Below are 14,764 nucleotides of genomic sequence, written 5' to 3'. Positions count from 1 at the left end.
AATCAGCCCTGCTCTGAGCCTGACCAGGGGCTGCGGGGCAGGCACCTAGGGATTGGGCGTGCCCTCTGCCACCCGGGAGCAGGCCTAAGCCAGCAGTTCATTATCTCCCGAGGGGTCCCAGACCGTGAGAGGGCACAAGTGCGGCTGAGGGATACCCCTGCCCCCCGCCAGTGCACAAATTTTTGTGCACTGGGCTTCTAGTAGTTTTATAAAAAGCAGCTTGCAGTCCAGCAGAGAAGGTAATTTTATAATAAGCATGCTTTGCAAAAATGTAAGAGCTCCATATTACCTTGAAAGCTCTAGCCAAAAAGCTTAGATAATCATCTTCTAGGGAAAAACTGCTAAGAAGGAAAATGAAGGAGGAGGAGGAAGAGAAAGAGGAGGAGGAGAGGAAGAATGAGGAAAAAGGAAGGAGGAAGAAGGAAGAAGGAGGGAGAAAGAGGAAGAAAGGAGGACAAAGGAGGAAGAAGAAGGAAGAGGGAGAAGAAGAAGAAGGAAAAGATGAAGAAGAAGAAGAAGAAGAAGAAGAAGAAGAAGAAGAAGAAGGAGGAGGAGGAGGAGGAGGAGGAGGAGGAGGAGGAGGAGGAGGAGGAGGAGGAGGAGGAGGAGGAAGAGGAGGAGGAGGAGAGGAAGAAGAAGGAGAAGGAGGAGAGGAAGAAGGAGGAGGAGGAAAAGAAGGAGGAGGAGGAGGAGGAGGAGAGGAAGAAGGAGGAGGAGGAGGAGAGGAAGAAAAAGGAGAAGGAGAAGAAGGCAAATTTATATTACCTGTAAGACCACTACCAAATTAGACCATATTTAAATAAGCAAATGTAAATGGTTAGCCTTTTTCTAAGCTAATAAAAGTGATACTTCAAACCAAAACTGCATTTACTGTGCCCCATAGATAACTGGTAAAAATTAGTATCATAAAAATAAGGAAAACAAACATGCATTAAAGTCTAGTAACTCTATTAATGGGTTCGTTGTATTATTACATTTAAGTACAATATAAACAAAAATCAAAATTTATGTGCATTTGTCAGAAAAGAAAGTAAACAAGAAATGATGATTTAATACTATGAAACAAAATTAGTATAGCTAATGGTGAAAATGACCAAAACAGATTAAACTTGTTCTGGCATTTGAATTTAGTATTTCATATTCAGTGGTTGAGAGCTTTCTTATGATGTGTTTAAAATGCATACTACTTGCATTACAATGCTAATGGAATAGATATACAGAAAAAGATAAAAATACAAAAGCTTAAATGGTTATTATAAAGGACGTGAGTACAATCAAACAAACAAACAACACTGACCAAGAATAAATGCGAATGCAGCTCAAGCTGTGATACACCATAAAAGCCCATGTCACTTTTTATTTCCACCATTGGAAACTCAGTTCCAGGCAATTAACAGGCATTTAACAAATATGTGTGAAATGAATTGATGTCAACCACCAAGTTGTGGAGCTGCAAATAATATATACTGTTGTCCTAGCCAAGCTAAAATCTCCTTCAAATATGGTATGTAAATAGTTGCCATTTCTTTTCAAACTCAGATCTTCAAAGTAATTGTGCTGCTTATTCCCTATTCTATCTTTGAAAAAGAATAACAATATACATAGAGGCTAAACATCTGGAGAACAACTAAAGTTTATACAGGTTAATTGACTTTCTTATGTATTTTATTGTTATGAAAACATGAACTTTATTATGTTTCTCCCATCAGCTTAAGAAATGGGGTTCTCCACTATGCAATCTTGAATTAGTAATATAATTAAATAACTGAAATCCTTTAAAAACTGTAATGCTTCAACCAGGATGCTGGAAAACTTTAAATTTAATTCCTAAGGATTAAAATTAGTTTCAGTTTATATAATTTTGGACACTGGTGACCTAGGACAAATTTCCTTTCAATTTTGCATACTAGAGAACACTGAAAATGAAGTTGTTGTTTTTTTAAAGCCACTTCTTTCTTTTTTACCATATATTCAATTTTGCCACACAAATCTTAAACAGTTCATGTGAGTTTATATTAGCAATGTCTTTGAGACCAAAACAGTCAAGACCCAATTAAAACAGGAGAGCTCAAATACCCAATACCCTTAGAACATTCAGTTCAGGAGATCAAGCAGACTGCTCCACTAGGTCCCACAGGATACCTACTACATAAAGCCACTGCATTACGACTGGGAGTAATAGCAATTCTAATACATAGAAACAATAACAAAGAAACACCTAAAACGGGGAGACAAAGAAATTACCCCCAAATGAGGAATCTCCATAGGTAGAGCTAAATGAAATGAAGGCAAGGAATTTATCAGACAGAGTTCAATGGGAACTACACAGAACTTAGTGGAAACTATATAAGCATGAAAAAGTACATAGAAACCATGAACACAAACCAGTTGAAAATGAAAAATACAATATCTGAGATTAAGAATACACTGGTAGGAGGCTGGATGAAGCAGTGGATTGAATCAACCATTTGGAGACAAGGTAGAAAATACACATTCAATCAGAGCAACAAAAGAAATAAGATTTTTATTTATTTATTTTTTTAAAAAAAGGTGTAGCAGAAGGAGAAGTTGGCAAGGGATAAAAAACCTGTTTGAAGAAATAATGACAGAAAACTTTCCTAACCCGGTTAAGGAAAAACTCACACAAGTTCAGGAAGCTCAGAGAGTCCCAATCAACATGAACCCAAATAGACCCACAGTAAGACACATCATAATTAACACTCCGGTGTGGGGTGAATTTCCCGCCAAAATATAAGATGGCGCGGGCAATTATTTAGGTTTCCCGCGCAAAATCAGGGATTTTTATGATACCTATTACCCCAATGGGTATGAAACGGTTCGCATACGCAGGTAGGTATCTTTGTGAACGGCAAACAAACAAATATTTGGTAATACGCAGTTACAATCGGCCCGAGTTTACACGTTTCCCGCACTCCACCGCAAATCTATATGAACCGAGTTAAGACGGCTCCCGCGGAGTACGCGCAATTCACGCGAGCCGACTTAACTCGTTTCCCCCACTCCAAGTGTTAAAATGGCAAAGGTTAAAGACAAAGAGAATTTTAAAGGTAGAAAGAAAGAAAAAGTTAGTTAACTACAAGAGGGTTTCCATAAGGCTGTCAGCAGATTTTTCAACAGAAACACTTCAGGCCAGAAAGGAATTACTTGAAGTATTCAAAGTAATGAAAAGCAAGGACTTGAAACCAAGACTACTCTATCCAGCAAGGCTATCATTTAAAAGTGAAGGCAAAAAAGATTCCTGGGCAAAAAAAAGGCTAAAGGAGTTGATTATCTCCAAACCAGCATTGCAAGAAATGGTAAAGGTCCAGCTTAAAAAAAAAAAAGAAGAAATAAAAACAGAGAGAAACACAAGCATAAAGACTAAAAATGGTAATAAATAAGTACCTAATAATAAAGTAAATAGTGTAAATACTCCAATCTATAATAATAAAAGCGTAATATGCTAATTAGACTGGACGTTCTTCTGGACTACCTTCGGACGAAGCCGGGGCTTCGAGGGAAGCCCGGGTCCTGGGTGCCTGTGGACAGCCAGAGGGAAGCCCGGGTTCTGGGTGCTGGAGGGAAGCCCAGGTCCCAGGTGCCAGAGGGAAGCTGGTGTTGGCAGCCCAGGGATGGAAGGCCTACTCTTGCATGAATTCTGTGCATCGGGGCTCTAGTTAAAAGATATAATGTGACTGAATGTCTAAGAAAACATGACCCATACATATGCTACCTTCAAGAAACCCACCTCAGAACAAAAGATTCACACAGACTGAAAGTGAAAGAATGGAGAGCAATATTCCATGCACATGGAAACAAAAAATAAGCTGAGATAGCAATACTAATATCTGGCAACATAGACCTCAAAACATAGGCCATAACAAGAGACAATGAAGGTCACTACATAATACTAAAGGGATTTATACAGCAAGAGGACATGACCCCAGCAAACATATATGCAACCAATATAGGAGCACCTAAATATTAAAACAAAAAACCAACAAACAAAAAGAACAAAAACCTCTTGGTGGACTTTAAGGGAGAGATTGGCAGCAACACAGTCATAGTAGGGAACTATAACATCCCACTGTCATCACTGGATAGATCTTCAATCAACAAGGAAACAGTGACCTTAAATGACAAAGTTGATCAGATGGATTTAGTTGATGTTTACAGAGCATTTAATCCCAAAGGAGCAGAATCTATATTCTTCTTAAGTGCACATGGAGCATTCTCAAAGATAGAATGCATGTTAGAACAAAAAATAGGTCTTAACAAATTCAAGATGATTGTTTCATACCAAGCATCTTTCTCGAACCACAATGGCATGAAACAAGAAATAAACTACAACAAAATACTCAAAAACACTAAAACACATGAGGCTAAATAGCATATTATTGAATAAGGGATGAATTACCAAAGAAATCAAAGAATATATAGATAACAATTGTGGAAACAAATGAAAATGAACACACAATAACCCAAATCTATGGGATACAGCGAAAGAATTCTGAGAGGGAAGTTCATAGAATTACAAGCCTATATCAAGAAGCAAGAAAAACTTCAAATAAATAATCTAAAAGAACTAGAAAAAAACCACACACACACACACACACACTCACACACAAGAAAAGAAGAGGAAGAAAGTAATAACGACCAGAACAGAAATTAATGACATAGAGCAGCCGTGGGCAAACTACGGCCCGCAGGCCGGATTCGCCCGTTTGAAATGAATAAAACTAAAAAAAAAAAAAAAAAAAAAAGACCGTACCCTTTTATGTAATGATGTTTACTTTGAATTTATATTAGTTCACACAAACACTCCATCCATGCTTTTGTTCCGGCCCTCCGGTCCAGTTTAAGAACTTATTGTGGCCCTCGAGTCAAAAAGTTTGCCCACCCCTGACATAGAGTTTAAAAAAAAAAAAATACAAAAAAATCAAGAAAACCAAGAGTGGGTTCTTTGAGAAAATAAACAAGATTGATAAACTGTTACCAAGACTCACCAAGAAACAAAGAGAAAGGACCCAAATAAATAAAATCAGAAATGAAAAAGGCAAAGTAACAACTGACCTCACAGAAATACAAAGGACTGTAAGAAAATAATATGAATAACTATATGCCAGCAAATTGGACAACCTGGGTGAAATGGCCAAATTCCTAGAAACATACACTCTTCTAAAACTCAATCAGGATGAATTAGGAAACCCGAATAGACAAATAACAACTAATGAAATTGAAACAAGTATCAAAAACTCATAAACAAAAGTTCCATACCAGATGGTTTCATAGGAGAATTTTACCAAACATTAAGAAGAATAAACAGCAATCCTTCCCAAACTATTGTAAAATATTCTTGAGAAGGGAAGACTTCCAAATTCTTTTTATGAGGCCAGCATTACGCTAATTTCAAAACCAGAAAAACACATTACAAAGAAAGATAACTATAGGCCAAAATCCCTGATGAACATAGATGATAAAAGCCTCAACAAAATATTAGTAAATGAGATTCAGCAATACATTAAAAAGATCATACACCATGACTAACTGGCATTTATTCTGGGGAACAAGGCTAGTACAATTTACACAAATCAATAAATGTGATACAACACATAAACAAAATGGAAGATAAAAACCACATGATCATATCAATAGATGCAGAAAAAGCATTCAATAAAATCGAGCAAACATTTATGATAGAACTCTCAGCAATATGGGAATAAAGAGATCATACCTCAACATAATAAAGGCTATATATGACAAATAATCAGCCAATATCATACAAATGGACAAAAACTAAAAGCATTTCCCTTAAGGTCAGGAACAAGACAGAGATATCCACTTTCCCCACTTTTATTCAACATAGTGATGGAAGTCTTAGCCATAGCAATCAGACAAGATGAAGGGATGAAAGGCATCCAAATTGGAAAGGAGGAAGTAAAACTGGCATTGGTCACAGATGACATTACATTGTACTTAGAAAACTGTAAAGATTCCACAAAAAAACACACCAAAACAACTACTAGATCTAATAAGCGAATTCTACAAATTAGCAGGATCAAAATTACTATCCAGAACTCGACTGCATTTTTATACACCAATAATAAACTCTCAGTAAGAGAAACTAAGAAAACAATCATATTTACTATTGCAACAAACAAAATAAATAAGGTACCTAGGAATAAACTTAACCAAGGAGGTAAAAGACCTGTACTCAGAAAACTATAGGACATTGAAGAAAGAAAGAGAGGAAGATGCAAACTAGTGGAAGCATATACCATGTTCATGGACTGGAGCAATTAACATCATTAAAATGTCCATACTACCCAAAGAAATATATAGATTCAATGTGATTCCTATCAAAATACCAATGGCATATTTCACAGATCTAGAAGAAATATTGCAAAAAATTGATATGGAACCAAAAAATACCCCAAATAACCTCAGTAATCTGGAGAAAGAAGAACAAAGTTGGAGGAATCACAATACCAGATATCAAACTATATTACAAAGCCACAGTAATCAAAACAACCTGGTACTGGTATAAGAACAGCATATGGATAAATGGAACAGAACAGAGAGACCAGAAATAAACCCATGCCTTCATGATCAATTAGTATTTGACAAAGAAAGCAAGAGCATGCAATGGAGTAAAGACAGTCTCTTCAATAAATGGTGTTGGGAAAAAATGAACAGGTACATGCAAAAAAAAAAAAAAAACACACACAACTAGACCACCAACTTACACCATACACAAGATTAGACTCAAAATGAAGAAAAGACTTAATTGTGAGCCATGAAACCATAAAAATCATAGAAGAAAACAGGCAGTAAACTCTCAGACATCTCTCAGAGCAACATTTTTGCCAATATATCTCTGAGGGAAACACAGGGAAAAATACACAAATGGGACTACATCAAACTATAAAGCTTCTGTACAGCAAAAAAATCCATCAACAAAACAAAAAGGGAACCTACGGTATGGGAGAACACATTTGCCAATGATTCATCTGATTAGGGTTTAATCTCCAATATATATAAATAACTTACACAACTCAACACCAGGAAGACAAAAATCCAATTTAAAAATGGGCTAAGGGCTTTAGCCAGTTTGCCTCAGTGGATAGTGACAGCCCGCAGACTGAAGGGTCCAGGGTTCAATTCAGTTCTCAGGCAAGTACCTATGTTGCAGGCTCCATCCCAGGCCCCGGTCACGGCGCATGCGGGAAGCAACCAATCAATGTGTCACTCTCACATTGATGTTTCTCTCTCTGTGTGTCTCTCACCTTCCCTTCCACTCTCTCTAAAAATCAGTGGAAGAATATCCTGGGGTGAGGATTAACAAAATCAAAAAATGGGCAAAGGAACTGAATAGACACTTGTCCAAAGAGGACATACAGACGGGCAAGAGACATATGAAAAAATGTTCAAAGTCACTAATCACCAGAGAGAGGCAAATTAAAACTACAATGAAGTATTACCTCACCTCTGCCAGAATGGCTACTATTAATAAATCAACATATAACAAGTGCTGGTGAGGATGTAGAATAAAGGGAATCCTAGTACACTGCTGGTGGGGATGCAGACTGAGCAGCCACTGTGGAAATCAGTATAGAGGTTCCTCAAAAAAATTAAAAAATGTAACTTCCTTTTGACACAGTGATCCCTCTTATGGGTATACATCCTAAGCATCCTGAAATATCAATCAGAATGCATAAATGCACTCCTATGTTCATAGTAGCATTATTTACAAGATCTGGAAACAGCCCAAGTGCCCATCAGTAGATTAGTGAATAAAAAGCTGTGGTATATTTATACAATGAACTACTACAATGGTTGTAAAAGAAAGGAACTCTTACCCTTTGCGACAACATGGATGGACCTGAAGAGTATTATGATAAGGGAAATAAGTGAGTCAGAGAAAGACAAATAACAGATTATCTCACTTAAAAGAGGAATCTAATGAACAAAATAAACTGATGAACAAAATAGAACCAGAATCATGGATACATGGGACAGACTACAAATGTCACAGGAGAGTAGGGTAGGGAGTACTAGGTAAAGGAAGGTGAAGGGATTAGCTAAAGAACATATATGCATAGCCCCTGGACACAGACAACAGTGTAGGGAGGGTTAAGTGGGATATGGGGTGGGGACAGGAGCTGGGTGGAAGTGGACAAAGGGGGGGCGGGGAATGGAGGACATCTGCAATAGTGTCAATAATAAAAATTTTAAATTAAAAAAAATCAGCAATGTCTTTACCATTGAAAACAAATGAGAGCAAGAAAGGAATTTTTTCTTTGACATGTTATCAAATGTTCCTTCTTGCCACTACACGAGCATTCACTTTCTTTCAGGGTCAATAAAACTCAGAAATCCTTGAAAAACATGAAAATCCTTAATCTTTCAGGAGGCGGGGGAGGGAGAGAGAGGGAGAGAGAGGTGGTCTTACTAAGAAAATTATATACTTAAAAAGTAAAACAGCTGACAAAGACCAAAGACTATGGAAAAAAAAGAAATAGTTTTCTACCCCAAGGTTATATTCTATCACTTAGTTTTCTGATCTATACCCATATGTATATACATGTACTTTTCTTTAAAAACTTAATTTTTTTAAATCTAATTTGTTTCTGAAACTAAGGCTAGTAAAAATGACTATGGATTCATAAAAAATTCAAGTCAAGTAGAATGCTTAGCATAATATCTACTATTACCTCTAAAATGTATAATTTTAAATTTGTAATTTTCAAATTTCACAGATGATTTATAAGTGAGAAAAAAAGTGTCTTAGAATCTGTGAAATATGATGATGAAAAAAGAGAACAGTTTGGAAAGATCTACCTTTGAACTCTAATTCTACTACCTCATAACATCTGTGTGATCTTAATCTTTCTGAGTCTTAACTATCTCTTAACCATTAAGTGGAAGCTTAGGATAATATATATTAAGTTTCTAATACATACTGTAAACTCAGTGAACACAAGTTATATTCCTGTAAGATACATGTAGGAACACTTAATTACTTTCCTTCAGGAATAAAACTAAGTGCCACTGCTTGGTTATCCAACATATTTATAAAACATCTATAATTCCTAAAAATATGTCATTATCAACCAAAATTATCATAATTTACCATAATCACCTAATGCAGAATTTACTAACTATTATAAAACAATGTCACACTTGTTAGATCTGACTGTTCCTCTTGGAGATAAAGATATGCTCTATGTTTAATCATTCTTCATTTTAAAAAGCATTCTTTCCACAAAATATTTTTCTCAAGATGAGTAATTTCCATTTCTAAATGGTCAAATTGTTAATAAGTGATGTTTTTCCAAGTCTAGATTACAAATCAGATTGTGATAAGATTTTCACATCATTGTTTTTATACTATCATGTGTTTTATCTCCTATTTTTTAAAATCCCTTTATCATTTATTAATTACAAAGAAATATGGGTTTATCATTAAAAATTTGAATATACAAAAACATAAAAGGATTAAGCACACAAAATAAAAACTATCTAGAGATAAGCACTGGTAGTATTTTGGTATATTTTTTCTAGTCTTTTTTTTTTTTAAATAAAGATGTACATACACATATACTCAGCATACAAATGTAATATTTATGTAATATAAGTGCTTTTGTTTACTGCTGCTTTCCCTTAGAACATATCATGGGTGTTTTTCCATGTCATTAAATTTCCCTCAAAAATATGATTTTAATGGCTGCATAGTTTCCCCCTTGAATAAATATACTATGATTTATTGGGCTGAAACTCTATTGTTAAATATTTACAATGTTGCCAAATTTCCTGTAGGAATATCTGATGAGCACATGAGAATAAATAACTTCTGAGCAGGACCAATGGATCATATGGCATCAATATTTATAAGAGTTTTAACACATATTAATTAAGAGCTATTCAAAATGTTTATCCAATTTCTATTCCTACCAGTGAGATAGATATGAATGTATAAACACATACATATCTATACACTAGAGGCCAGGAGCATGAAATTCATTCGCTGGTACGGTCCCTAGGTCTGGCTTGTGATCAGTGCCATCTTCCCTGGCTGCCCGCAGCCAGCCCCACCCCCTGCCGCCACCCACCCCGGTTCCCCGTTTGCCATCCGGCGATTGGAGCCTGATGGCCGGGGAAGGGACTGAGAGGTTGGTCATTCCTGCAAACTTGCCAGCCCCACCCCCACCACGGGCCTTCTGTGTGTGGGGCGACTGGCGGGGCGGGGGGCCTTGGCCTGGCACCACCTGCTACCCCACCACCCACCCCCGGTTCGCCATTCGCCATCCGGCGATTGGAGCCTGCTGGCCAGGGAAAGGGACCTAGAGGTGGTCAGTGCACCTCATAGTGACTGGTTGAGCAGTCATTCTGGTCCTTCCACCATTAGGGTCAGTTTGCATATTACCTTTTTATTATATAGGGTGATGGCATATTTTAATGTACCCTTGCAATGCTGGTATTAAAAGTTTTACATTTTAGCCCTAACCAGTTTGGCTCAGTGGATAGAGTGTCAGCCTGCGGACTGAAGGGTCCCGGGTTTGATTCCGGTCAAGGGCATGTACCTTGGTTGCAGGCACATCCCCAGTAGTGGGTGTGCAGGAGGCAGCTGATCCATGTTTCTCTCTCATTGATGTTTCTAACTCTCTATCCCTCTCCCTTCCTCTCTGTAAAAAATCAATAATATATTTTTTAAAAAAGTTTTACATTTTAGTTTATTTAATAGTAAAAATATCTCACTTTTGTTTTTAATTGCATTCCTTTGACTACTGGTGATTATTATAAGTGAAATATTTTTATCATAGTTTATTACCTTAATTCTCATATTTTATGTCTATTGCCTATTTTTGTGTTGATATATTTATAATTTTCCCAGTGATTTATAAGAACTGATACATATTAGAGTATTTTTCTACTGTATATTACTACCATATAATATTATACTATATGACTTACAGATACTTCAGCCATTCTAAAGTACGCCAGCCAATTTATTAAGTGTAAATTTAAAACATAAACTTTCTTCTATGTTTCATAAATCATTAATTAAAATGATGCTATATACCTGAAATTAATACACAATAATATTCATTGTAAACTGCAATTAAAAACAATTAATAAAAATTAAAAGAAAAGAAAACTAAAATCCAAAGTGGCTAGTAAACAGTAACTATATTAAGCAGTACTGTCATATTGAATCTGCTCTGAAATACGCCAATCTTATTTTTGCTTATCTTGAGTAATTGGTGATATAATTGAAGTATTCCATGAAACTGTCTCCTTAAGCTTTTTTTTTAAGTTTACTAAACTACCCTTCTAACTCAATTTCTTATAGGTAAAATATATTTTTTAAATGCAGATTCTTCTTTTAAAAGTAAAGCCAGTAATACCATAATGAATTAATCCCCTTTATCCATAATACAATGAACATTGATGATAACAAACTATTCAGTACCTATACATGGAGCAGGGAATACTAAAAGAGAGTAGGTAATTCAATGTAAGTTGAATCACAATGTTTATTAATATATATACAACTTATATCAAAATTTCACATAATTTAAAAAATATATCAACAAGCTTTCAGAGAAAGCTAAGGCTCAACTGTTTTATAAACAGAAGTATGTTATAAACCTCACAATTCCTAACATTGGGATCTTTAGTTTTTTTTTTGTTTTTGTTTTTTTTTAAAAATATATTTTATTGATTTTTTACAGAGAGGAAGGGAGAAAGATAGAGAGTTAGAAACATCGATGAGAGAGAAACATCGATCAGCTGCCTCCTGCACATCTCCCACTGGGGATGTGCCCACAACCCAGGTACATGCCCTTGACCGGAATCGAACCTGGGACCTTTCAGTCCGCAGGCCAACGCTCTATCCACTGAGCCAAACCGGTTTCGGCTGGGATCTTTAGTTTTAATATCTAGATTTCTTCAAAAATTTAAATTATTTTACACAAATGACAATGGAAGGTTTTCCCCTGGGACATCAAGCAGGCATAACTTACCACATCCCGAAACACAACGGCACGTAGGCGATTAATATCGACATCCTGAAGAAGTCTATCAGGGTCCTTAATAGGAGAAAGGTTACCTGGAACATTTTCTAATGAATTCTAAAAAAAAGATACCCAATTGTAAAAACATAATAGCACAATACATAAATTTATATAGTAGTATAATTTCTCTAATTTAGGCATCAAATTATCCATGTTCTTTAATTCCTCATCACTGGATAACATTTAATGACAACAATACTCTATTATAAGACTCATTTTCTGTTCTCCTGTATCTTGTTGATTTCCTTTCCTAGTATTCTTGTTTTTTATTACCAGAGCTACCAAGATAGACTTAGAAAAATGGGTAAGATTGTGGAAGAAAAAGGACTGATTTTGGACTTCAGAAAATCTGGGCTCTAAATCTCTGCTGTGTGACCTTGGGCTTATTACTAAAACTTATTGAGCCTCAATCCCTACCTCTAGTTAATATATCTCTTTGAGTCACTGGGTTTCATTTAACCATCATGCTTTTTATATGAAACTAGAGGCCCAGTGCATGGATTCATGCACATTGAAAGGAAATTAATTAGAAGGTGGCCGGTGGGGCAGGACTGGGTGAGACAGGCCGGACGCACCCTGGAGTCTACCTCCCTTGGTCCCTCCCCAGCCAGCTGCACCTGGGGCGGTGCCAGGGCTCGAAGGATGTCTGTGGAGTGAGTGGGTTCCCTCCAGCAGGTGGAGTCCTTCAGCCTGGCCTGCGGGGGATCAGGCCAAAACCGGCAGTCTGACATCCCCTGAGGGGTCCCAGAGAGCAAGAGAGCACTCTGCAAAGTTACTGTTGAGCAGCAACTCCTGCATTGAGTGTTGCCCCCTTGTGGTCAGTGCATGTCATATCTACCAGCCGGTCAGCCGGTCACTTAGCCTTTTACATAGATTATTATGTTACATTATTATGTAAGATTTTATTTGTGTGACCATTTCATGAGCTACACAAGTTAGAAAAAGGTAAACTGAAAAAATACAAACATAGCCTTAATATTAAAGCTGAAAGACATTAAAGGTTATTACCATCAAAATGCTTTTTATACATGAAGATAAAAAAATTGACAAATTATTTGTAATGTGTCACAGCAAACTAATAACAGAGTCAAGTTTCCTGAAACTCAATCTAGTACATTTTCACTTACACACACAACATATTAAGAATTGTATGGACACAATATGTTAAGAATTGCATGAATTAGTTGATTAGAGGGTCATCCTGATATGCAAGGTTGTGAGTTCAATTCCCCAAGGTTGTGGGGTTCAATACCTGGTCAGGGCACATATAAGAAGCAACCTATGAATGCATACATGAGTGGAACAACAGATATCTTTCTCCTCTCTCTCTCTCTCTCTCTCTCTCTCTTTCTCTCTCTCTCTCTCTCCTCTCTCCCCTCCCTCTCAAATCAGTAAATAATTTTTAATTGCATGAATTAAACTAGGTAATATATGTAATGTACAGAATATAATTCCTATAAATAAAATAACTTGCTGTTATTATGATTAAAAATAAATAGGCCTCTTTCTAATTCTCTATAGACCTCAATTATGATATTTTGTTCCAAAAATTAATATGATTTCCACTGCAGCACAGGACAGTAAAAAGAGCATAGTATTTGAAGGTTGATAGTTATTTGGTTTACAATACAATTCCAAAACTTACCAGCAATATAACCTCAGGTGAGATATTTAACCTCTATAAACCTCAGTGATTTAATCTAAATAACAGGGTAACAATATTTATCACAAGACAAAAAAAAATAATGCATTGACAGCATAAAAGAAAAGTACATAATTTATGGCAAAAATGAAGAAATTACATTTTAATTTATAAACCATTTTACAAAATGTTTCTATATCCATAATGTAATTTAATCCTTATAAAGGCATATGTAATACCTTAATCAATAAAGAAAAAAAAAAGGTTGTATCATCACTCCTTTTTAGAAAGTATAAAAAATGAGACCCATACAAATCCACACAGGTTAGTGCCACACCCAAATTAACTAAGGTGCTTCCTTATTAAAGTAGCACATAAAAATGCATAAAAGCAGGGAACCGGAGACATGGAAGCATGGAACAGAGTGCAGAATCTCAGAGGGAAGGCGGGGGAGGGGGATGGGTGGGAGGTAATCAACCGAAGACCTTGTACACATATATGCATAAACCATTGACACAGACAATAGGGTGCTGAAGACCTGGGGTGGAGGGCTGGAGGGCTGGAGGGGGTCAATGGGGGGAAAAAAGGAGATATATGTAATATTTTCAATAATAAAAATTTATTTTATATATATATATATATATATATATATATAACAGGAAGTAAAAAAGGAACACTCACCAACTGGTCCATTGATTCTCTGTCCAGATATGTGTTATCTTACTAAGTCAACTTTTCCTCTAATATTTCTATATTGATCACTTATTATCCATTTTTCATTGCCAAGGTTCTTGCTAGAGACATGGACTACCTCAACTAAAATACTACAGATTTCCTTCTTTTTGGACTTTTCTGTTCATAGTCTACAATCAGAGTAATACTTGGCTTGACTGTCTTGAAAAGTTCGCTTTGCCTCCTGAATTGAGTACAGACATCTTTAAAATCAAAACTCTAAAAAATAGTAGTATATTTATTCATTTCATGAGTTCATACAATGAGTGGTTAACTGCTAGAAAAAGGAAGGGAATTAATGTTCACTGCATGT

General features: G+C 36.1%; 1 protein-coding gene across 5 annotated transcripts in view; it reads right to left on the bottom strand.

Annotated features, from left to right (window-relative positions):
• The window catches only part of NBEA (neurobeachin), a 975,192-nt gene that overhangs the window by 667,961 nt on the left and 292,467 nt on the right, over nt 1-14,764 (bottom strand). For all 5 annotated transcript variants that reach the window (XM_070409180.1, XM_070409183.1, XM_070409179.1 and 2 more), the window contains one exon: nt 12,027-12,134. In XM_070409180.1, coding sequence (XP_070265281.1) covers nt 12,027-12,134 — 108 coding nt within the window. The remainder of the gene's footprint in view (nt 1-12,026; nt 12,135-14,764) is intronic.

Source organism: Myotis yumanensis, unplaced genomic scaffold (genome assembly GCF_028538775.1).
Source record: "Myotis yumanensis isolate MYYU_CA2020_CCGP unplaced genomic scaffold, mMyoYum1.0.hap1 SCAF_3, whole genome shotgun sequence".
In the NCBI taxonomy this organism is placed as follows: domain Eukaryota; kingdom Metazoa; phylum Chordata; class Mammalia; order Chiroptera; family Vespertilionidae; genus Myotis; species Myotis yumanensis.
The sequence above is the reverse complement of the archived record's forward strand: the minus strand, read 5'-3'. Positions and strand labels throughout refer to the sequence as shown.